The 25,236-nt window shown below is 33.8% G+C and overlaps 1 protein-coding gene across 1 annotated transcript; it reads right to left on the bottom strand.

Annotated features, from left to right (window-relative positions):
• Window positions 1-281: 281 nt before the first annotated feature.
• LOC143594224 (protein Brevis radix-like 1) lies at window positions 282-2,825 on the bottom strand. Its single transcript, XM_077073589.1, has 4 exons — window positions 2,499-2,825; window positions 2,026-2,155; window positions 1,330-1,631; window positions 282-603 (listed from the first exon to the last, which is right to left on the bottom strand). The coding sequence occupies exons 1-4, from the start codon at window positions 2,801-2,803 to the stop codon at window positions 525-527; spliced, it is 816 nt and encodes a 271-aa protein (XP_076929704.1). The 5' UTR covers window positions 2,804-2,825; the 3' UTR covers window positions 282-524.
• Window positions 2,826-25,236: the final 22,411 nt, after the last annotated feature.

Below are 25,236 nucleotides of genomic sequence, written 5' to 3'. Positions count from 1 at the left end.
AAAATACATAGCTTGTTTAATATTTAGTTCCTTTACCCATCCTAGCTTTTTTCATGCCTGAAAAGAGTGTCTTTTTTTTTTGTTCCTTTAACCATGAGAACTTGTTGCTAGAAAACTAAGCTAACCACTAGACCGGTGTTTGTGGCATATGCACCATCCATATTGTCGTATTGATAGTTGTAAAATCGACCGGCCACTTGGTTTCTTTGTTTTCATCAACCTAGGCATCCAAAGTTCCAAACCATTTCTGTTCCGGTCCAGCTCTTGTTTGGTCCAACCAATCAGACCATAAACTGAATACTAACATGGGTTTGTAAACATAAATAAAAAGCCATCTCATTCATGTCTAAAATTCCATAAAATAACAGAACCAGACTGGACCATACCAAGATATCCATCCTAAATTGATATGGAACAACTTTTTGGAAAAAATCTACAACCACAAACAAAACCCGGAACTGGTTCGGCTGTCCGGTGACATGAACTGTTAATAAAAACCGCTCTTTCGTTTTTTAGGTATGTCGTTAAAGATACTGAGATTGTATTCTCTCTCGGTTTTGTTCCCACCATTGCTTTGCACGCCCCTCCCCAAACTTTTCTCGACTGCACATACGAAAGTAAAAAAAAAATACAGAATGTTACTTGTCACAATATCAAGGAGCCTAAAATAGATTAAACAAGTCAACATGAAAGTAAAGAAATATATAATGTTACTTGTCACAAATCAACATGCCTAACGGATCAAATAGGTCTAACACGAAAGTTAAAAAATGTAAGTAAAAAAATAGTTAATGCTACTTGTCACAATACCAATGGGCCTATCGGGTCAAACGGATCAAATAAATCAAACAGGTCAAATAGGTCATAAAAGTAGGTCAAACACGGAAGTTAAAAAATATATCAAGGTAATAAAATATTTGATGTTACGTGTCACAATATCAACGAGCCTACCGGGTCAAACTAGTCAAACAGGTCACAGTGGTCAAACAGGTATAATGAGTCACATAGCTCAAACACGAAAGTAAAAAATATATGAAAGTGAAAAAATGTATAATGTTACTTGTCTCAATATCAATGAGCCAGTGGGCAAAATGGAAAATATAGGCAAAATGGGAAAAATAGGTCAAACGAGTCATATGGGTCAAACATAGAAGTAAATATTATATAATGTCATTTATCACAGTATCAACGAGCCTACCTGGTCAAAATGGATCAAATAGGTCAAAAAGGTCAAGCGGGTCAAATGGCAAACTGAAAGTGAATCCATCTGATCCGCTTGTCTTTCAAGCGAACCAAACAGTAGTTCAGAAACAGAAAAAAAAAGTTAACCTGAATCTGACACGGCGGAGCTCACGGGTCCCATCTACCAACTGTCTGATGGTAATATAAACACCAGGCTCATCTTCCTCTATCCACTCTGAATCAATATCACTAGCATTACTGACTGAAACCGATGCCTCATCTCTAGAGGATGTCGTGGTCCTTGACGGGTCCATGGATGGTTGGTGGGCCCCGGGACCAGCATTGTAATGGTAGTTCCCACCTGAATCCGAGGGTCTATAGTAGTTCCTTGACGGGTTCATCATCGGACTGTCCCTTATTGACCCGAGCCTTGAATCAGATGAGTCTCTCTACACATTTCATAACATAAAATCATTAGCTCAAAGCCGGTCAAATTTTAGTATCCATTGGGTCAGATTAGGCTGCCTGCAGACACTTTTGTTTTCTTTTATTTTTCTAAATAAATAAAGTGCAACGTATGATATTTCTCCAAACACTAGGCGTGTAAACGAACTTAACGAACACGAATGGAACTTGTTCGTGTTCGTTCATTTGACTTTAACGAACATTTCCCTTTCACTGAACGTTTGGTTTGCTTACATGCCTACAAAAACTATACCACTACAACACTAATCTAAATATCTTTTAAAAATCTTACCTCCCACTAAAGGAAAACCATAAACCAAATTGACCCATTTGACCCACGGGTCAACATGTGTAAAAAAAGGGAGGGAAATACATTACCCCGTCCACGGACCGAGAGGGCGTGTCAAGAGCTTGACAGTTAAACCTCTGAACATTATAAAGCTCCATGATCCGATCATAATTCTCGCCCCACCATCGTTGTGCTTGCCACTTATCAAACATCTCTCGGCTTTTTTCCAAAAGAGAAAAGTTTAGAAAAAAAATATATAATAATAATAATAATAATAATAATAATAATAATAATCATAGATAGAGATCTAACGTTGTACAATGTTTACAGTGTCATTTTATAACAGACAAGATTTAGATTTTTCATACATTAAAGCATTGTTCGTGTTAAGATGAAAAGGACCATTTATTTATATATTTGGTCCCCAGCTATCTTCAAACTGGACTTTAAAAACAGGACCTTAAAAACAGGACCATTGGGTTACATGGGGACCACATTTTTATTTATTTCTACGTTACTAGAAACTTTAGGATTGAAATATTAGTAACACATAATAACTTACTTGAAGCGGATGCGTTTAAGGTCATTTCCGCCATTAGGCAAGGACACAAAAGTAATTTGTACACCGGACTCCACTTGAGCTATCCATTCTACAGGGTCATCAGTATCATCATCCAAGACCAAATGACCTGACTGTCGGGGCGGTTCGTAGGACCCACCAAAGTCCCAAGACGGGGTTGAGCTTGAACCGCCTGGTTGGGTGTATGGGTAGTCGGTGTAGGGCCCGGGTGCTTTCCTGAACCGGCTTGGACCGGTGGGTGGCTTCCCTTTTGAAGAGCTTGAAGCCTTGATAGCCATATCCTTCATCTGTTGTATTATTTAAAACCAAATTTCTTTTAAATTTTGGACTTTGATTAACAAGGAAACATAGTATGTTTATATTCAGTTACATGCTGAGTTATAAAAGTAAGATACTTGTATATTTTATTTAGTTTAGTATCTTCTTAAATATATCTAACGAAACCCTTAAAAGCTCTCTGCTTGTTTCTTACATTCTCTCAAGCCACCAGATTGCTTTATTTGTAAATAAAAGCTTCTCATGCATTTGATGGATATGGGTCTCACCAAACCAAATAGCCCCTAAACAGGTTATAACATCTCATTAAATGAAAAGTTAATCTCACAAAATATTTGATATGAAAATCTTGTAAAATAGGATATACTAAAAATTAATATCTAATTTTTCTAAAAAAAGATATTATATATAATTAAAAACAATTTTATAGTAAAAAAAATAAGCAGGTTATGGTCTCCCCAAACCCATATAGCTTTAAAATGGGTTATACCATCTAATTTATTCGTGAAACCATTCATCATCAAACCATAAGTAAGCTATTAACTTGCTTACAATAAATAAATCCAAAAAATTATATAACTATTTGAAACGAAAAATATAAAACACCTCATAATACGAGGGATAAAAGCTAGTTATACTATAAATAATAGAAAATAGTACTAATTTTCTAATAATATTGGGTTTTCACTATATATTGTGGAATAGTTTTAAGTGTTAAGATAAAATACAAACAATTTGTTCGCTGTAAAGCGTATGATGCGAAAGTAAAAAATATACTGTTGTAGTTTTGTAAATAACAAAATTACGCTACTGAAAATTACACTAGAGTAATTATTATTATTATTACATTATAACAAAATTGCGCTATAATTAATTATTTCCCTACCTAAAAATGTAAATTCGTAACATGCTAAAATATATTTGTAACGAATTTCACCCCTTTGTATTGTGTCTGTGTGTGTATTGGTTACGCTGCTAAATAGGAAATTATATCCAAAAATTCTACGAATCCACCGGGAGACTCCATGCTAATAAATAGGATATTATATCTAAAAATTCTATGAATCCACCAGGAGACTCCATGTGTCTAAAGATATTTTGAAAGCAATAAAAACGAACTAGTAGAAGAAAACACATGCTAACGCACAATTAAAAAAATAAAAAAAAGACGCTGATCCATCGTTTTAATTTTTTAAACACACCAATATAATTTCTTATTTACACTATTTAGGCAAAAATCATTTTTTTTTAGTCGTAAGTGTTCAATAAACCTATGAACAAGGAACAAACATAAATATAGTATTTTTTGGGAACAACTTAAAGTGAAAGATCGAAATGGATTTTTGGGAGGCATATTTATATAAATTTCAAAAGCAAAAGGGTTAAAAATTTCAAAATCAACTTATTGACCAAGCCACTACACAACATCTTTCCATTAAAGTTGTTACCATAATTACTTAACATAAATTGTTTATGATCACAACATCATCATCGTACAAAGATATGGTTTGGTGTGTTTTTAAGGTAAACTTTGAATATCGAAAAAATAAAATTCGTTTTTATTTAGTTTCAACTTTCAACCTTTTATTCTTCATTTATATAAGTTAATATTTCATTAAAAAGTAGTGTTTATATTGATACATAAGGCAAGCGAAGCGAACAAGCAATGCCGCTAGCCTTTTTTGGACAGTAAAACTAAATTGTTTAAAAAATAGTTAAAAGTTTGTATTAAAAAATTAATTTAATTTTATGTTCATAAATATTACTCCAATATATTATATAATATGCATAACTAAATGTTTCAAAAATGAATGATATATTTTGGAACTGTAAGAACATTCTCATCCGGTTCTCTATCTCTATCTCTATTATTACATTAAAAATGTTACATTTCCCTCTTCTGTTTAATTAAATAATATATTTTTTTTATACTTTAATCATTACAGTTTTCTCTCTCCACCCTATAATTTACAAAAAATCACTACACTTTCCCCAAATTTACAAACAATCACTACCTTTTCTCTCTCCACCATATAATTTACACTAACAATCACTTAAAACTTCACCCTATAATTTACAAACTCCACCCACAAAAATTTAGGGAACCGGATGAGAATGCTCAAAAACCCAGTTTTTCAAACTCTAAACCGAACCATTTAAATCTCAAGCCAACCGAATCAATGAATTTACTTTAATACAAGTGATTAGATGTTTTCATAAACACTCTGATCTTGTCCTATGAATTAAATGTGAATTGTCATTTATACCCTAGGTGGTATTGATATCCTGCCCATCGTAGGATAGGATGGAGGCAAATCTAGAGAATGACTAATGCAGCTGCAAAATCACACTATTATTTGCAAAAGACTGTAAAAGTAGACACAATGGCATCACTTACACATAAGCTTGCTTTCTTGGGCAGTTGAAGAATTTTATTTTGTGAGTATAATAATTGAACCTATCAAATCTTTTAATTTCACAATTTTAAAATAACTTTTGTATATTAAATAGCCCACCTTTTACTTTAGACTGAGTTTATAATTAATGCTACTACTTTTTTTTTTAGACAACCAACTTTAAGGGTACCATCTACGAATGTTTATTTAACACATGCTTAAGAGGATACTACACTACACATTCGTTCAAACAAATCCTTAAATTTATACATTTTGAGACAAATAAAGAATACACTTTTATCATTTTATGGTATTTATTATAAAAAAAAGTATACTAAACATATATTAAAGATATTTAATTATAAAACTAATTGAAACTATACTTTATTTTAGTTTAAATAAAAAGTCTATAAAAGGAACTCTTTTGATACTGGAGTAATTCTTCACTTTCTATTAGTTATAATCTTATTACTAGATCAATCTCGACTAGTAAGTTGATGTGATGAACGATCAAAAATAGTTTCTACACTTCTTGAAAAAAAACACCCTAAAAACATAAATATATTTGTATAACTTTAAAATTAATTAAAATGAACATCAAACTTTTAAACGTTTATTTGAGATGATCTATTTTTATTTTTCTTTAATTATAATTTCTCTCATGGAAGTTAAGAGAAAACGTATAAAAATGCGCACATATATATGTAGATATAGTGAATACACATATGCATTTAAAAAAAACAAAAGAAAAAAAACCTATAATAACATATAATTAAAATAAATCTCAAAATTATGAAGATTTATGTGCATATAAACTTTTAACCAATCAATATAACAGATAGTAAAAAAGATAAATTGTGTTCTCTTTTATAAGTAGTAGAAAACTAAATAACTAAAATACAAAGCTGATCAATTTAAAATCTAACACACGGGTGAGGAAGTTAAGATTCGAAGTGGATACGGTAAACAGGTTATAGTAGGGTTGAGTTACCCAACACCGGTCGTCTTTTTCAGGTATGTTATTTTAGATGATAAATATTTATTCGTTAAAAAAATAATAATAAAAGCTAACACATTAGCTCATATAACTCTCTCTCTTTTTTTTATCTCAATATTCAAATAATATGTGAGATATTTTATAAAAAAAATATGAAAAAAGTGATGAATAAATATGTGTTGGAAAGTGAGAAGGCAACCTGTGTTGTGAGGTTTTTGACGCTCCCACGCGCCCTCACGTCCTCTCCTTCATCCTCCACCTGCTGCTTTGAGCAGGTTATACACGTCAGCATCTTGGTTCTTTCTTTCTCTCTTTACACTACACACACAAACAACTTATGTATAAATAAAAAAATAAAAAAACAAAGAAAGTGAGATAACAAGAGTGGGATTTTGGTCGGGACCAGCAGCAACCAAATCTCCGGGATCCCAAAACAACTTTCGATTATTAATCGCAAAGTTGAGTTCTCATGAGCTCTTCGGTAACCACAAAAAGTATGCACCCAGATGAAGAAGAGAAGAAAACTACAATGGCTGATGATGAATCGTTTTCCAAGCGTTGAATACTGTCGAGCCCACAATGAAATGCCAGGCAGACAGACAGACAAAATAAAATTACCTAGGAAAACGACGTTGGATGACCCCACACACTCTGTTTCTGTCTCTTATTGTGAACTTCACAGCCACTTTACTTTGTTCTCTCACTTTTTTGGATGCGTATCTTCTTTGCCTGCAAATCCCCAAGTAGCAACTATGATTTACTGGAATTATAGCCATATCAGACTCATTGACTTCATTCAATAAAAATACTCCCCCGTTGCACAAACAATATATAAAAGAAAAAAACAACAATAATAACTAAAAAAAATCTGGTTCTCCACAAATGTCAACAAATCATGCATAAAACAATACACTCCATAGCTAGAGCCGTAGATAATCAGACGTTTAGACCAGAAACATATAATAATAATAATAATAATAATAATAATAATAATAATAATAATAATAATAATAATAATATGAAGAAGAAGAAGAAGAAGATGTTATAAAACCAGTCTTGATCTTGGTTCTTGACCAGTATGTCAAAAAGCGACCATAAAACTTAAAAGCGTTTGAAATGTGAATAAGCGGTATGAAAATAAGTGAAACTTACAAACGAGTCTTCAACGAAAAGGAAGGTGAAGAACAGGGTGATTAGAGGAATATGGTGGTTTGGGTTTGACTGATGAAAAGGTAGGAAGGAAGGAATATGTAGAGTGGCAGAATTGCAGGTATATAATGAGAAGATACGTGCCTGGAAAACAGAGAAAGAAAGAGAACAAACCCAAAATGGTGTAGAGACAACAAAGAAGAACCGTCTCTGCTATTTATACAGCATCACAGGTCCACTTTCTTTTATCATTCATGTTTTGGGTTTACACACCAATTCTAATAATTATAGTGAAGGAGTTTACATTGGCTATGATTTTTAATATGTGACGTTAAGTCAGTATAGATAAACATTTTTATTTTAGGGTGTAGATGTTTGTAGTCTAATATTGCCTACTATGTTATAAGAGAAGTATAGTTTGAAAACCCTCTTGAATTAAGAAAATCAAAATCCTATGTAATATTGTTTTTTTTTTGTTTTTTTTTAATTACATGTAATATATGTTGTTACATTTAATGCAAAACATCGAAAACATAAAAAAAAATGTTTTGCTATTTTTTTTACATTTTTTAGTAATTTATATATGTTTTCAGGAGAGAGAAAATATAAATAAACTTTTATATTTTTTATTAACTTTAATTGTGGACCACAAGATTTAATCGTTAATTAAGGTTGAGAATGGATTTATAGAGTTTTCACAACTCAAGTGGGTTTTTATTCTAACCTAACCCTCGTGTTATATATATATATATATATATATATATATATATATATATATATATGGGATCTAGAGAGAACTCCTCTTAAAAAGAGAACTAGAGAACTAATAAAAATTAGTTTTAACTTTTTTTAAAAAAAATATTTTGCGATTTTTTTCTTTCCTCCTTCTAATAAGATGATATTGTTCCTAAAAAAACGTCGATGTAATGCATATGTGCACTAATATCTATTACATATATACAATAGTGTTTTATTGCATATAATACAATACAATAGTGTTTTATTGCAACACAATTGCATTATATAATACACACTATTGAATATATATAAATACAACACTAATAATTGTACTGAAAACACACTATCGCATATACGTAATACAACACTAATGCACATATGCACTATATTGATTTTTTTGTATTTTTGAATATAATATAACACTATTGCACTAATACAATACAAAAAATTACATATATGCTATTCAACACTATTGCACACATCAAAATACACACTAGTGCACATATGCAATAAAAAAAAGTCGATGTATTGCATATGTGCACTACAACGAGTTTTTTTATTATTTTTTTTATTTTTTTCGAGTGAATGGTATCAAAATATAAGAATAATGGCAAAAACAAAAATTTTAAAATATTTTTTTAATTAAATTAAAATATTTCTTTATTAGTTCTCTAGTTCTCTATTTAAGAATGAGTTCTCTCTTGATCCTCTCCCTATATATATATATATATATATATATTAAAATATTATTATTTTCAACCCCTCACCCGACGACAAATGTATGTTGCCCCCCCCCCCCCCCCAAAACAAAATACTGAGGAGGGGGTGTGGAGGGCTATATTGGGGCAATTTTATCCCTAATATCGACCCACTACATTTGTTCTAAGTAATTAGAAAGGTTATATATAAAGAACTAATATGTTTAAGAGTATTCTCAATCCATCTATCATATTATGTGAGTGAGATTTTTATAATTTATTAAGTGTTTTAAAGTGTTGTGAGTGACTGAGAGAAAAATGTTGTGGTTTTTCAGTATGTTTGAAAAGTACCCGGAGCACTAAATTTTTTAATATTTATTTTTAGTGGTTGTAAGTAAATGAGAGAGAAAAGATAATCACAAATGTATAAAATGTATTATTTAATTAAATATGAGAGAAAAAATTCAATTATTTTTAATGTAATTTTAGATTTGAAAATATGTGAAGGAATGAGAATGCTATAATCTATCTCTTTGAGCATTCACATTGAAGGACTCAATATCCGTTTTTTTTTATATTTTCTTTTTAACGGGTAATTCGGATCATTGTCAGACCAATGACCCGTCCGATCATCTCTATTCCACCATTAGGAGGAAACCCACCTCTATAAGTGAGAAACCCCTTGATCCAACTTGAGCACCTTATTTGTTGTCTCAATTGGGACTTGAACACAAAACATTTCTCTTTTTAAATTGAAGTACTGGAGTACTTCACTCTAAACAATTGAACTAAAAATCATTAGTAATATCCAAATGCTCTAATAGTATAGAAAAAAAATAGAAAATAACTTAAATACTACTACATTAGGTTCTTTATAATACAGAACAATTTATAGAAAAGTAAAGTAAATTTTCATAATTAGAGAATCATAACATTCATATTAGCTTCTCTATATACATATTTATTGCTAAAATATACATATTTTCTATATTTTGTATCTCTATCTATATAATTTAGAGTTTAATAAATAGTAATACTCTAACCATAAAGATATATTATTCATCACCTCTAAAAATATTTGTGAATTTATAAAAAGCGAAAGAAAAAATAATAATAATAAATTAAGTGTTTGTAAGCGAGATAAAAATACCGATAGCAAACATGATGCGGTAGGTTAAATATAATATTAGAGAAATGTAACAGTTAGTTATTAAATTAAGAAATAGTTAAGCCGATGTATGTTAATGTTCTCAAATTTAACTCTTTATATTTTTAGTGTTTGTGTGTGAAAAAAGAAAGATAATAAAATAAGTGTCAGTGAGTAAAATATAATTAGTGTCACGTCAATTTTTAGGTATCCTTTGTATTTCATTTGTAACTAGAAATATATTTTTATCTCTAAGTCAAGGTGGTACAAGTTATAAAGCATTTGGTGTAACATAATTGAAAGATTTGTTTGGCTTTCGGGAGTAAACACTTACTTGGTACGACTTTTGGGCAATTCAGAGGAGGACGAGACGATATTTCAACGGATATTGCGGGATGCTCAATGCATTTCCTCCACCCTAATAACATTTTTATATGACTAGAATCCCTCATATTGATTTTGTTGGATATTGAAGATCAGTTCTGTTAAGTCAACGCAGTCGACCGAGTTATAACTAGAGAGAGATACACCTTGGGTAACGAGCATAAAACCCGCTTAAGTTAGTTAACTGATATTGACATATAATCACGATATAGTGATGTTTATTCAACAAACATGGACGGTTATTTTGAGTTAAAGATTGGCTTGGTGACCCGGTTTGGATTAACTAGTTTATTACTTTAACTAGTTAACCTAATGAAAAACTAATCAAGAGATTAACCCTAGCCACCAAAGCTCTTCATCTCTTCTCTCCCTCTTCCACCGCTGCCGGCCAGCTACTGCCCACAGGAAAACCGCCGTCGGCCATCCCCTGCTCGCAATAAACGGCCGCTGCCATTTGGCTGCTACTCCGAGCCGCCGCTGCTGTCCAGCCACTACTCCCGTTGCCGCTGCTCGCCACCGCTACTGTCGGCTGGCTCTACACGCCGCCACCACCGGGTCTCATTTAATTTCGTCATCTAGCAAAGCTTTTTAGCCCTTGGTGTCTCAACCGGTTAATCATTAACCGTGGTATGATTTTTCTAATTGGTAGATAGTATAATAAATTGTTTATTATATTTACTGTGCTCGTATTGTTTGTAACCGGATTCTATCAGGTTTTGTTTCGGTGTTGATTACTTGTTTTCATTAGGGCTGCGTTTATATTAATTAATTGGTTTAATTAATTAACTAACAATTATCGAACCCATTTTTGATAATAAAGTTTGACTGATTACCACTAAAACCCAACAGTGATATCAAAGCCTTGGTTACAACATATGACTCGGTACCGGGCTTTTAACCGGAACTGAACACAAGCTTTAACTTGTTTTAAAGTTTATGATCTAACTGATTTTTTAGGGGAACTTTATATTTTGGTCAAAATTTTATTTGTTTGATTGACAAAATGCTTGCCCGATTTATTGTATGATTGCTATAAAATATGTAAATCTGGTCCGACTTTGTCTAGTTGTTTGTGTTGATTTGGTTTTTATGGTTTTGACCATATTGATGGTTCAAAGCTGTAATAGTTAAGAATTTTCCTTTATTGTATTTATTTTGTAAATATTGTATTTCCTTTATAAATAATGTAATAACGAAGACCTAAAGACAAAGACCAAGGAAGCTAAATAGGAATCACGAAGTCTGTGGAAGTTGCTTAAGACAACAATCGAATGCACTCAACTCCATCATTGTGGTTGTTTGGGTGTTGTGACTCCGTCGCCCATTCGGTCTTACTAATAGGATCTAGCAAGATCGAATAAATTTTGGCCGTAAAGATTTACATATTTCTGTTGGTTTTGTGTTTGCTTGTATTTTATAAATGTTATATCATAACCGACCTCATACCAATACATATATATTTTAAAAGGAATTTAAAATATTAAAACAATCATTTATAAAAAATAGTGTTAAAAGGAGTTCTACAACTTGGAATTTTTTTTAAAACAAATAATAACCAATTATGTTTTTGCGAATTAAACTATATTTAAGTTTCAAAAAACTTACAACTTAATAGATTTTCTATTAACTTAAAATTGGTTATACATATAGCGACAAACTTAGTTTTAAATACGTTACTAAAACTAAGTGTCCTGAGAGATGAAAGGGTTTATCATATTGTCCCGATTAAATACAATAAAATTGGATTTTGCTCTATTTGGTAAATATTAAAACTAAAATCCCAGATTTTAAATCAATAGTCTATGCCATCTTACTATAAGCTACACTTGAGGCATACCGCGAAACTTCAAGTGTTTGGAGCCGCAGCACCGCACTTGATCTTTAGCCTATCCCTTCAAGGTGAAAGGGTTTCATAGACACACTCGTCTCTTTCACAAGTAGCTATACTAGGGCGACTATTACTTTACTCTTCTGTTACATGCCACAGCCGTTTGAAGACTAAAGTGGGCATAGATGAGGCTAAACATATCTAATTAGGCAAGTGTTGTCTTAGAAGGCCTCATACTCGAGAGTTATGCTTATCCAAAATTGGCAATCGTTTTCAGTCTACCTAACCACTTACTAATGTTGCGTGCTACAACTGCCATTACTAACTGGAAGTTAGATTTTCAAAATTCCAAGTCTATTCTTGTAATCGGGTCATTAATAAAAGGAATTAAATCATCAAAAATACAAATAATTTCTCTTTTGTTTATTAAACAGATATCAACTGATAAGAACTCCTCTTTTGCTTTCAACGCCATACTTGAGAATGAAAAGCTGAATGGCACCACCTATCTTGAATGGCACCGCAATCTGAGACTTGTTCTCATAATGACAAAGAAGCTCTACATTCTCAAAGGACTAGCTCCAATTGAGCCTAAAAACTCTACAGCTCCTGCCAGATAACTCTTGAAGAGCATAATGAGAGCTCTATAGAAGTCGCTTGTATTATGCTAGCCACCATGTCTTCTGAGCTTGATAAGGGCTTATAAGATTTAGGTGCCTATGAGATGCTTGAGAAACTCAAGGGCATGTTCCAGAAACAAGCCCGTCAAGAGACCATGAAACAACTAATTAGCTACAGAATGGAGAGGGATCCTCTATTAGTGCGCATGTCATCGAGATGAAAGGGTACATCGACAAACTGAAGAAACTTGATTATCCCCTGTTAGATGAAATGGCAGCGGACTTCATATTGAACTCTCTCCCCAGCTCCTACGACTAGTTCGTAATGAATTTCAATATTGGGTGAAGACAATGCTGGAGATTCATGGAATGCTCAAAGCAGTTGAGATGAATATTCCAAATAAAACTGATCAAGTTCTTATGGTTAGATCTACTGGTGTCAAGAAGCCCAAACCCAAGAACCAGGGTCATAACGTTAAAGGCAAGAAAAATGTTACTGTTTCTGCCAAGTCTGCCACCAACACTAACAAAAATGTTGCAAAGATACCATCGCTGCCTCCCGAGGAGCGCCAATGCTACAAATGCAACAAAATGGAACACTAGAAATGTAAATGTCCCGACTATCTTGCCAAGCTGAAGAAACAGAAGGCCAATGGTGAAGGCTCCTCTAAAGGTATTTCTATTTACGTTATTGAACTTTTCATTGTTTCCAGCAATACGTGGGTACTTGATATTGGATGCGGTTAGCACATCATGAATGTATTGCAGGAACCTGAAAACTAGAAGAAGCTGAAACAAGGTGACACGGAACTCATCATTAGTGATGGGAAGAGAGTTCTAGTTCTTGCAATTGGAACACATCGTTTTGTTTGTCCATCTGGCCTTTTAGTTACTTTGAATAACTGTTTGTTTGCACCTGGTATGTCCAGAAACATTATTTTAGATTTGTTACTTTTTGAACAAGGATTTAAGTAGCTTTTAATGGTATTGCTATTTCTGCATACTTGAATGATGTCTTTTATTTTGAGGCTAAACTTCAGAACGGTAGTTACGAGATTGATGTTCAAATAAACAATAACATATATAATATTTCAAAACGAATCTCGCCAAAGACTCCTTCACTCATAAGAGTGAACGAGCAAAGGATCTGCTAGAACTCATACATACTGATGTTTGCGGCCCTTTTAGAACCATGTCTAGAAATTACGAAAGATACTTATTTCTTTTATTGACGATTACAGTCGGTATGTTTATGTCTATCTTGTAGACATTGCAGAACCCATGTATGTTGGGGAGAGATTGGTTAGAAGTCGTGCAAGAAACCTCTTCAAGGTTCGAGCAGATCAAAGCAAGAATGAAAGCTGCTTAAGATCGTCAAAATTCATATGCTGATAAGTGACGACGACCGATTAAGTTTAACATTGGTGACAACGTGATGCTTAAGCTTTTGCCTTGGAAGGGAATTATCAGTTTCAGGAAAAGAGGGAAGTTAAGCCCGAGGTACATTGGACCATTTAAAATCATAGATCGAGTAGGTGAAGTGGCTTATAAGCTTGAATTACCATAAGAACTGGAAGGAAATCACTCAACTTTTCATGTTTCTCACTTGAGAAAATGTCTAGCTGATGAAACATCTCTCGTGCCATTGGAAGACATTGAAGTGGATGAAAAGTTGAACTACATTGAGCAGCCGGTAGAGACATTTGATAGGAAAGAGATGCATCATCGTCGTAAAGTTATTCCCTTAGTAAAGGTGATATGGAAGCATCTTAAGGGATCAAGTACTACCTGGGAGATCGAAGAAGAGATGCCCAAGTTTTACCCGAAATTATTTAGCGATAGTTAGGTTTCGGGGAAGAAACCTCTTTTAAGGAGGGTAGAATTGTATCATCCTACTTTTAAAATAATAAATAAGTGAATTTTAATTATTTAAATAAGTGTTATTATTTAGTTATGGTAAATAATAATGAGTTGGGTGTGGGCTTGGAGATAAAAGATGGATTAGGAAATGGTTATAGGCTTAAGGTCTATGGGATTGTACCATATAAACCCTTAAACCTCCCTAAAGCCCTAAATCCCCATTCATTCCATCCTAGCCTCTACACACTCAAAAACACACACAAACACTCTCCTATCATTTCCGGACCCAGATCCGTGTGAGATCAGAGCTTGTTTGTGTTTAATCTTCGTCCGGCAAACAAGAAACACATCTAGATTCACTTGTTAAATCAGATCCAACGCAAGAACCAAACCAAAAGGTACATTTATAATTAATACAGCTAAGTAGGGTATGCTGATTTGCTTTAGGATTTGAAAGGAAAGTAAATCGAGTTGTATTGATTAGTAAAAACACAAACTAAGGAATAAACGAATTAACGTACTTGAACCGGGTTAACCGAGTGTAGTTCGGACCCTATAAAAATGTGTAAACAAGGTCGGTTTGGCCCAGAACTCGTCGGGATTGTAAAACGGGTCTTAAGGAGTGAATAGGGAAGGTAAATGGTGGAAAGATACGATTGAAACTGGAATCAAGTCCAATTTGAAATCGCATCTGATGATATGCGATTGCGAGTTGCAAGAATGCGATTGCGATTCAAAGGGAAAATGTGATTGTGATTGCGATTCCCCAGAAAATGCGATTGCAATTAGTTTGGTAATGCGATAGCTATTCAATTGGTAGTGCGATTGCGATTCGTTTTGTAATGCGATTGTGATTCATCTGGTAATGTGATTGCGATTTAGTTTTTAATGCGAATGCTGTCCAGATTGCCATGCTAATATGATCCAGATTTCCATGCTAATGTAATTCGGGTTACCATGTGATTTCAATTCAGGACAGTACACTCATTAACTAAGTCAGATTAGTTCACTGACTTGGGTAGTAAGACTTAGATAGAAAATGGTAAATTAACACTTATAATTTTTATATATTTAGTCGTGCCGAATTAAAGAACGGTGTTACAATTAATTCTTTAAGGAACAGGGCCCAGGTGAGCTTCTAGCCCCTTTTTCTTGAAATGTTTTAGGGTTGTGTGCATAGTAAGAAATAAAGTTGTATATGTCATTTGAACATAACTGTATATTGTAAGAATTTGTTGTATGTGTTTATTTTGCTTATACATATATGATTGTAAGAGTTATAAAAAGAATTGAATGTAAGAGTTAAGGCGGTAGACCCTTATAATATCTGCGCAAGAGTTAGGGTGGCAGACCCTTTTAATATTTGTACAAGAGTTAGGGTGGTCGACTCTATGATATCAATGCAAGAGTTAGGGCGGCAGACCCTTCTAATATCCGTGCAAGAGTGTAAGAATAAATGTATGAGTACGTAAGAAGTAAGAAAGTAAGTACAAGTTGTAAAAAAGAATGGTATCCTTGGATACGAGTGTGTATATCTAAATGTGTAATAATAACCTGTGACATGTTAAACTATAACTCACTCAGTGTAGCTGACTTTTAGTATGCACACGGGTAAATAGAATGAGACAGCTGGCTTTAGGAGCACACATGACACTAAAGAATGAAAACTGGCATCGGAAGAAGGAAGAGTTTATCTTGTTTTATTTATGTTTTGAATTTAAGACATGTTTGAATGTTTGTTTAAGTTAAGATTATGTAATGATGGTTGAAGTTTTAATTATTCAGCAAAAGTTTTATTTCACTATGATATTTAGAACTGTGTTTATGAGTAAATCCAACGTCTAATGTAGAGCACCGGGTCCAAGGCCTTACAATAGTGTGTATGTCTCATTGCTTGGACGGGATTTTTACACAAAACCACTCATTTTACTCTCAATTTGAAGATTAATCAAAATGTTTGAAGGCTTGAAGGTAACCATCATCATATTAGAAGGGAAGATACATCAACATTTGTGGTTAGTTGTTATAGTTTAATGATGTAACTAGCATCTTCATCTTCTATGATATTTGTTGTCATGCTCATTATGAGCTAAACTTTCATTTACCACCTTAATGTATGATGAAACTTAACTCAAATTGACGATTATATTGAATATGTAATTTAGTTTTTGTGAATAATGGTTATTTTGTAACTATCTTTTGACGAACTATGTTTTGTTATCTTAATGTATTAATTCAAGGTTGATGACTAATATCAATACAAACTTTTATAATCACTCATGAATTTCTTAAAGTTCTTGGAGACTAGAAATGGTAAAAAGAAAACCTTGATATTTTATCCAAAACATATTTCCTTGCATGAATTTTAAAAAGATGCAACACTTGCTATGATTAATCTTTCTAGTTTCGATAATTATAAAATATAATTGTTAAGTACAATTGATTAGGTTGCGATGCTAGTTAGAGAAAGCAAATGTTAAAGGCATTTTCAAATACAACCTATTTTAATCAACCAAAGGATATAATGCGAATAAGCTTATAGTCTACTTAAAATTTGTTAGGATTAGTATTTGAGAAATTGAAGTTAGTCCTAGCTTTTACATACTTCACAAAAACTACTTGCTTAGTTAAATTGGCATTTTTGTGGTAGACTCGAAGTTACGCGTGCTACCTACTTAAGTGTTATGGATAATTTGCTTAGAAATGAGGGATTATTCTATCTTATATTTTTAAAGCAAGTTTATTACTTATTCTTATTATTAATTTTCAAAGAGATTTAAGTGAATTCTCGATTAAGGTGGTATACATCATATATTGATACTCTCGTATAAAGTTCATTTCTTGCTTTATTTAAATTCAAAAACAAAAATTAGTTTAAAAACAACCTTTAATGATTATAACTTTCGGTTAACTTAGTTACAAAGATTTGGTATTGAAAACATCCCGTGTTCTTGGATCGATACTTGGTTTTTTCGAATACTATTTTACATATGCGATGAGTACACTTACCTATTAGTGCGTGGTTTAGTCTTAATAAAAATCATTTTTATAAATTTAAAACCCGATCCTGATTGAAAAACAATCAAAATTACAAATACATCCAAATGACATCATAAGCACTCTATTAACGAAAATGGAAAAGTTATATATATGGTCCTTGAACGTTTTAGATTTGCTTAATTTTAAAATAATGTAAACTTCCCCTGTTTTGGATTTGCAACTAAAATTCTTTGAAGTCTTTCCATGTAGCATCAGAAATTGGTAGGCCTTTCCAATGTACCAAAATTTGGGTCACCGTTTGATTCTGTTTCAAACTGAGTGTTGATTAATGATAACGCGCAGTTGGTACAACAATATGAGATATGTAGGTAATGGAATGACTAGCAAATGGTCTTTGTGAGTTGCTTTCAATAGTGAAACATGAAATACATGGTGAATATGTACATGAGAAGGTTAGTCTAATTGGTGGGCTACCTTTCCAATCTTTCCAATAATAAAAAAGGGCCAATGTAGAGAGGGATCATCTTTGAATATTTGTTGTCTTCCGATAGTTTATTGGACACATAGTTTAAGGTACACATAATCACCCACATTGAGCTGTCTACCTATTTTTACCATCTTCATATTGTTTCATTCAGTTATATGCTTTTTAAAGACTGTTTCAGCATTCCTATCATGATGTAATTCTACCACACAACCTAAAGGAAATGTGAATTGGAGGTTCGTAACCCTATAACACTTCAAAACAAGTCATTTGAATAGTTGAAAGAAAGATGGTGGTATAACACCATTTTGCTAGTGTTTCCGTTTGACCTAGTTTGTAGGAGCATTGAGGATCATACATCTTTTATACGACTCCAAACATCAGTTAAGGAAATATTTTTGGCCATCATTTTAAAGATGATAGGCTATAGATTGTGCTAAATGTTGGTTATCCTGTATTAGAGGCTGAAACAAGAAAATTGAAACAATAAACGATAACGGTGAACCGGGCTTGTGTTTAACACAATTCCCTTAAGCAGATTCGAGGTCTGTTCCCAGGGTATCAAAAGCAGTCGTAGCGTACTGCCGAACTTGACGACTTGCTTGAAATAAACTCAAAGTAATGCTGCAGAGAGTTAGACAGTGTTGTGTATTTTGGTGTGTTTCGAACTGCAACATATGATCTGGTTTTATAGCCACAAAAGCATAACATAAATTAACTGAATAATGACCATTAAAACATAATAAAATTGAATAATGGTCATTAGTGCAGCAATTGAAACCGAAAATAATAATAGTAATCATTAAGAGAATAATGATCATTAACAATCATTGACCAGCAGTTCAGCTATGAAATTCTCGAAAATAAATGCAAAAAATTACCTCACGTGGGCCTGGGTTTTCGGAGTTGCATTCGTGTTCACGGGGCTTGCGGGCACGCACGAGTTCGAAGAATTTTAGTCTAGAAACCCAATTTTGCACTCTCCCCTACGCACGAGTAGGACTTGTAGTAAAACACATCATAAAGCTTCAAATAAGTAGTAAAGGTTATACCTTATAAACCACTCTTCATTTTGTTCCCAACCCGATGCGGGACAAGTTTTACCACTTTTATTTTTTTAGACATTCATTTACACACATATATCCAAAACTTCCAGCAATCCCCAACATGAATGGAGGTCGAAACAACATTATTCCGATTAGATTTCAGCAGTTGAATCTTGCATACAATAGGTAGGTGTTACACTTTGAACCTTTGCTTATGAAGCGCACTTAGCCCGCTGATTCTGAGTAGACAACGATGTCTTTGAACTCATCTACCGTTAGTGTAGACGGCAATACACTTCACACAAGACACTCCTTGACAAAGTCAAGTCCTCATAGTTTTGTTCGTCTTGGTCATGCACATGAGTCTGGTTCTGCGAGAGCCATTAAGTATTTTGCCCCAGTAATACCCTTCGAAGCGACCCCACTTCTCTCTCACACAGGTGATTCACCATGTACGATTACATTAGCCGAATCACTAAAAGCCATATGCTTAGCCTCGCACTTGTCACTTTTAGGAATGGACTATGAAGTTTACCAAACCATATAGTAAACTTCCTTTTTTTTAAATACGTATTTTTATCCCCCCCCCCCTCCCCCACAGTAACCTCATTAATGCATACAATTAGGTTTTCCTATTGAACTCAATTCTTAGGATCTCCGGTCTGTTGAGTTAGGTTTCTTTTGTATGAACTTTTAATTTTTTAAGGGATTTAGTCCCATTCCCATGGACGACTTCTGAACTAACTCTCTACTTAGGCCTTTTGTTAGCGGATCTGCAATATTATCCTTTGACTTCACGTAGTCAACAGTGATAATTCTCATAGAGATTAGTTGTGATACCGTATTATGTCTACGTCTAATATGTTTGTTCTTACCATTATACAATGTGTTATTATCTCTACCAATTGCTGATTGGATATCACAATGTATACAAATGGCCGATGCCGGCTTAGGCCATCTTGGTATATCCTCAACAAATTGACGTAGCCATTCTGCCTCTTCGTCCGCTTTATCTAGGACGATGAATTCTGATTCCATTGTTGATCTAGCTATAACCGTTTGCTTAGACGATTTCCATGATATAGCAGCACCTCCTAGTGTGAATACACACCCACTTGTTGCTATGGAATCATTCTTGTCAAATATCCAATTTGCATCACAATGTCATTCGATAACTGCTGGATATCTGCTATAATGCAACCCGTATTCCCGAGTGTATCTTAGCTACCGAAGCAACCGAATCACACAGTTCCAATGAATTGAACTTCGGTTGCTCGTGTATCTACTTAGCTTGCTCATAGCATATGCTAAGTCTGGTCTAGTACAACTCATAAGATACATCAAGCTGCCGATAATTCTTGAGTATTCTATCTGGTTAACGGGTTCACCTATATTCTTAGCTAGATGTTGACTTGTGTCAATGGGAGTTCTAGCTACATTAGAGTCCTTCACATTAAACTTCTCAAGAATTTTGTTCACGTAGTGGGCTTGACTTAAAACAAGTCCACTTTGGGTTCGTGTGATTTTAACTCCCAAAATCACATCTGCAAAACCCATGTCTTTCATGTCAAATCTTGCCTTTAGCATGTTCTTTGTGGAAGTTATGATTTTGTCATCACTTCCAGCAATGAGCATATAATCTACGTATAGACAAAGAATGACATATCTACCTGATGTGCCCTTCACATATACACATTTGTCACATTCATTGGTTTTGAACCCAGCATCAAGCATGACATGATCAAACTTTTATCGCTATTGTTTTGGAGTTTGTTTCAATCCATACAAGGATTTTACAAGTTTACAAACTTCCTTTTCTTGCCCAATGATTGTGAAACCTTCAGGTTGTTCCATGTAAATCTCTTCCTCCATATTTGCATTCAAGAAAGCTGTTTTCACATCCATTAGGTGAACTTCCAAATTTCTAATGGCGGCAATGGCAAGCACCAACCTGATGGAGGTTATTCGTGTAACTGGCGAATATGTATCAAAGTAATCTAAACCTTCTCGTTGTTTATATCCTTTGATCACCAACCTTGCCTTGTACTTATCCATGGTGCCATATGGTTTCACCTTCATTTTGAAGATCCATCGATATCCTAGTAGTTTACATCCTTGAGGAAGATCCACTAGTTCCCAAGTATGATTTTGTAAGATAGAATCTATCTCACCTTTGATGGCCTCCCTCTACTGAGCTCCTTCTAAAGAACTAACCGCTTGCTGGTACGTTTGAGGTTCCTCTTCTACCATGTTGATAAAGAAGTCAGGGCCGAAGGATTTTTCAATCCTTTGCCGTTTACTATTTCTAATTTCAACTTCCTCTATCTCAGATTGTTCTCGAGGTTCATCTCTTGCACCCTCGTTTTCTGGAACAATTTCCTCAATTGGTCTAGAGCAACTCGGCTTTTCTTTACCCAAGCATGGGAACACATGTTCAAACCATGATGCATCCTTTGATTCTATTATGGTGTCGTTGTTTATTCCAAGTGTCACACCCCATTAAGTGATTTGCAAAAGCGTGAAACAATAAATTTAACAGACACAACTGGTATCAAACACATTATTCATAAAGAAACATTACTAACTAATTTACAATATATTACATTGCTCTAATATCTTTTACAACTAGGTGATACAATCAAAGCTATTCCGTTAACTACTTCACTTCATACTTGCATCAGTTTATACGGCCTCGATCACAATCCAAACACGTAGCACATAAACAATTTACTCCACTTTTCTGAATACCTAAAAAGCATGTTAAAAAACATGTGAACTATGAATAGTTGGTGAGTTTCATAAGTTTTAATGAAATCAGTTCTGCGTATCACACAGTCATAGTTTGCATGTATGCGCGTATGTAAAAATGTATTTACATTTGTATATATGTAAATATGTCTCTTTGTATGCACATATGCATGTGTGTAAGTTTATGATATAAGTTTAAAACTACAATAAAATCGTGACTGTTCGTTCGTACTACGTGCCTTCATTTTCCACGTAAAATCAACCACTATGGCCCACCTTCCGCCCACAACGATTCCACGTAAAATCAACCACTGTGGCCCCCCTTCTGTCCAAAACAGTTTCACATACATCAATCATTACATAGTGTGTATATATGTATATCTATCTAGTATTTCCTACGCCTATCCACATAGTATGTGTATGTGTGTGTATATATATGCATGTATAGTATTTCCCACGTACCATCAATCACTGTGGCCCGCCTTCTGCCCACAATAACCTCGAGGCCTCCACTGCCCACGTTGTTCCTATGCGTTCACTAAACCGAGGTTGAGTGAGATAATCACTAGATTTTTCACTAAAACATTGTTCCTGTGATGTTCATGCTTATCCTGAGTCATCGGTTTAGTGAGATATACATGTATAATATTCAACTGTGCCCCCCCCTGATAAGCTGCATATACGTACAAAATAAAAATAGATTTGTCAATACGAGGTTGAGTGAGATAATCACCAGTTTTGACACTAATAATAATAATATATAATAAATAAGCAAACAAAATAATGTGAGTGTAAATCAATCAGACCATGAACAAATAGTTGAGTCAGTTGACCATTGCCTTGCGAATCGGGCATTGGCGACTATGACTAGCATATACAAATGCGGGTGTCGAATGACCATCGCCATGCAAATCGGGCTTTGACTACTAAGACGGCGTATGATCATACTTTAATATGATTATGATGGACCTCTCCGAATGCGATAAAGTAAACAGTTAAGCAAATAGCAATTAGCATTTAATTGATAACACACGAGATTTACATTTGCTAGTTGAGTATATATAATGTAAAAATATGAGATAATATGCATATGCCCTGAAAATCATTGAAAAACAGTAATATAAAAGAGGAATGATCTCTCATCTTATAATTTAGGTGAGTTTGCAATATAAAAAGAATAAAATGCGATTAAACGAGTGAACCGTCCTTTAACGCGTTGACTGAGTAAATACGAACAGACCTGAAACTTAGAGACAATAAACTGTGATTAAAACCGATAACATACCCGCTTGAATCGAACCAAACGGATGTCTAGAACTCTGGTTATGAGATATTTAACGAATTAGCGAGCTGGTACTGACCAGAATTCGAACAGAGAGTCAGAAGTCGGGTTTTGGTCAGTAGCCTTATAATCTCGAGACAAAAATAAAAGTCTTCTGGACCGAAAGTCGTTTCCGATCAGAAGTGATAGAAAACGACTGGTCAATGTTGTTAACCAATATGCCCTTAAAAGGGTTGGAGTCAAATTGACCCATCAATTCCCCTCAATATCATAAGTTGATTGAGGATTATTGACTAATGAGTAATGAGGAATAACTTTACAAAAGACAACTTACCCGGAAAATGCTTAAATTGATGAGGAAACGGAGTCAAAGGTTGAGAATGTGTGAAAGTCAAACCGGTATCTTGTTCTTGAAGAAGAAAATCGATTAAAATACCAATGGAGGATGGTAATTCGATGGAGGCACAAATAATTCAGGGAATTATGATGTGTTAGGCCAAATAATTTAATATATTTAGTACAAAAACGTTTACTTGGTCAAACGACTCGTTTTAGGTGACCGAATAAGCTTTAATGACGAATTAAGAGCAAGTAAATTAACCAAATCAATTTGTATTGATGGAGTAAAGATTGTAAACCTATTTTATCAGTAATAGAGGTGTCTTGGAGCATAATTCATGAGATTTGGTTCAAATATGGCAACGTTTATGTATTTAAGCAAATCGAACAACAAAAACGAACGAATCTGCCACAAGGGTCTGGCCACGCCACGCGACCAGTCCTGCCCTCCTTGGCCCCGCAGAACAGCGTGGTCAAGGGGGTGGGAGGTTTCCATTTTGGCAATTTTTGTCCTTGTGCTTCATAAAATGTTAATTTTTTGTATTTTTATAGAGTTTTAAGCAAGAAATGGCAAGTTTAAATAACAAAAAGGTATGAAATGAAAATACACCCTTGAATACTTATAAATGCATAACTTTATTAATAATTAAGATCCGAATTACGATCCCGAATCGGTTTGAACATAAACAAATAGAAATACGAAAAGTCCGAGATGTTAATGTACAATATAAATTGGGATACATTCAAAGATCTCATTATAAAGAAATTCTGTCCGCTCCACGAGATGGATCAGATTCAAACTCAGTTATGGAATCATAAGGTTGTTGGTACAAATATCAGGGAATATAATACCAAATTCCTTAAATATTGTCGACTGGTTCCACATTTGGTTACTCCATTATATAATAAAGTAACTCATTATATATATGGCTTACCAAGAGAAATAAGAGACATGTTGGGATCCAATATGCCACAAACAACTAAATCGGCCATGGAAGTAGCCAGAAACTTAATCAATAATATGATAAGAAACCAAGAGGAAGAAAAGAAAGAACAAAAAGAAATTAAGAAACCGAAAGATTACGAGAAAATAGAAAAAGAAGAAAATACTCCCAAGTCAGCCTATAAAACTTGTGGAAAAAAGCATGTCGGAAAGTGTCGATTTTAAGGTAAAAATAATTGTGCATACTGCTATAGGGCAGGGCATACAATAGAAGAATGCAGGAAGAAATTAGGAGTATGCTTTACATGTGGAGAAACGGCCACTTTAACACAGATTACTCGTAAAGAAAAGCTAATCAATATTGACATATGATAAGGTGGTGTTGGAAGAAAATCATAGATATCCGACAACAATCAAGACACGAACAATCAAGATCATATCAAAGGAATGTCAGATATATTAGTTAACTTCTGTACATTAGTATTAACTCGTTATTAAACGAGAACTTTTGTAAACCGAGAAAGGGTTTTTAATTCCCAACGTTATAAATGAAATATTAGCATAACATCGTGCTAATACACAAAAATGCTTATATCATTATCTTTAAAGGAAGACAATCGAGTGTCTAAACTTGAAAAGTTTTCCGACACTCAGAACAGATGCCATTTATCATCTAGAAGAACAACTAGAAGGGAAAAGATAAATTAAATATCAGAAGAAGACATCAAAATATACAAGGGCAGTATATCATTGAGAGGAATTTCTACTCAACCACAAAACCTGCA

This window comes from Bidens hawaiensis, unplaced genomic scaffold, assembly GCF_021521415.1.
Source record: "Bidens hawaiensis isolate Kalapana, Puna unplaced genomic scaffold, B.hawaiensis_p1.1 tig00001692_1, whole genome shotgun sequence".
NCBI classification, from domain to species: domain Eukaryota; kingdom Viridiplantae; phylum Streptophyta; class Magnoliopsida; order Asterales; family Asteraceae; genus Bidens; species Bidens hawaiensis.
Note: the sequence above shows the minus strand (reverse complement) of the source record. Positions and strands in the feature narration are given on the sequence as shown.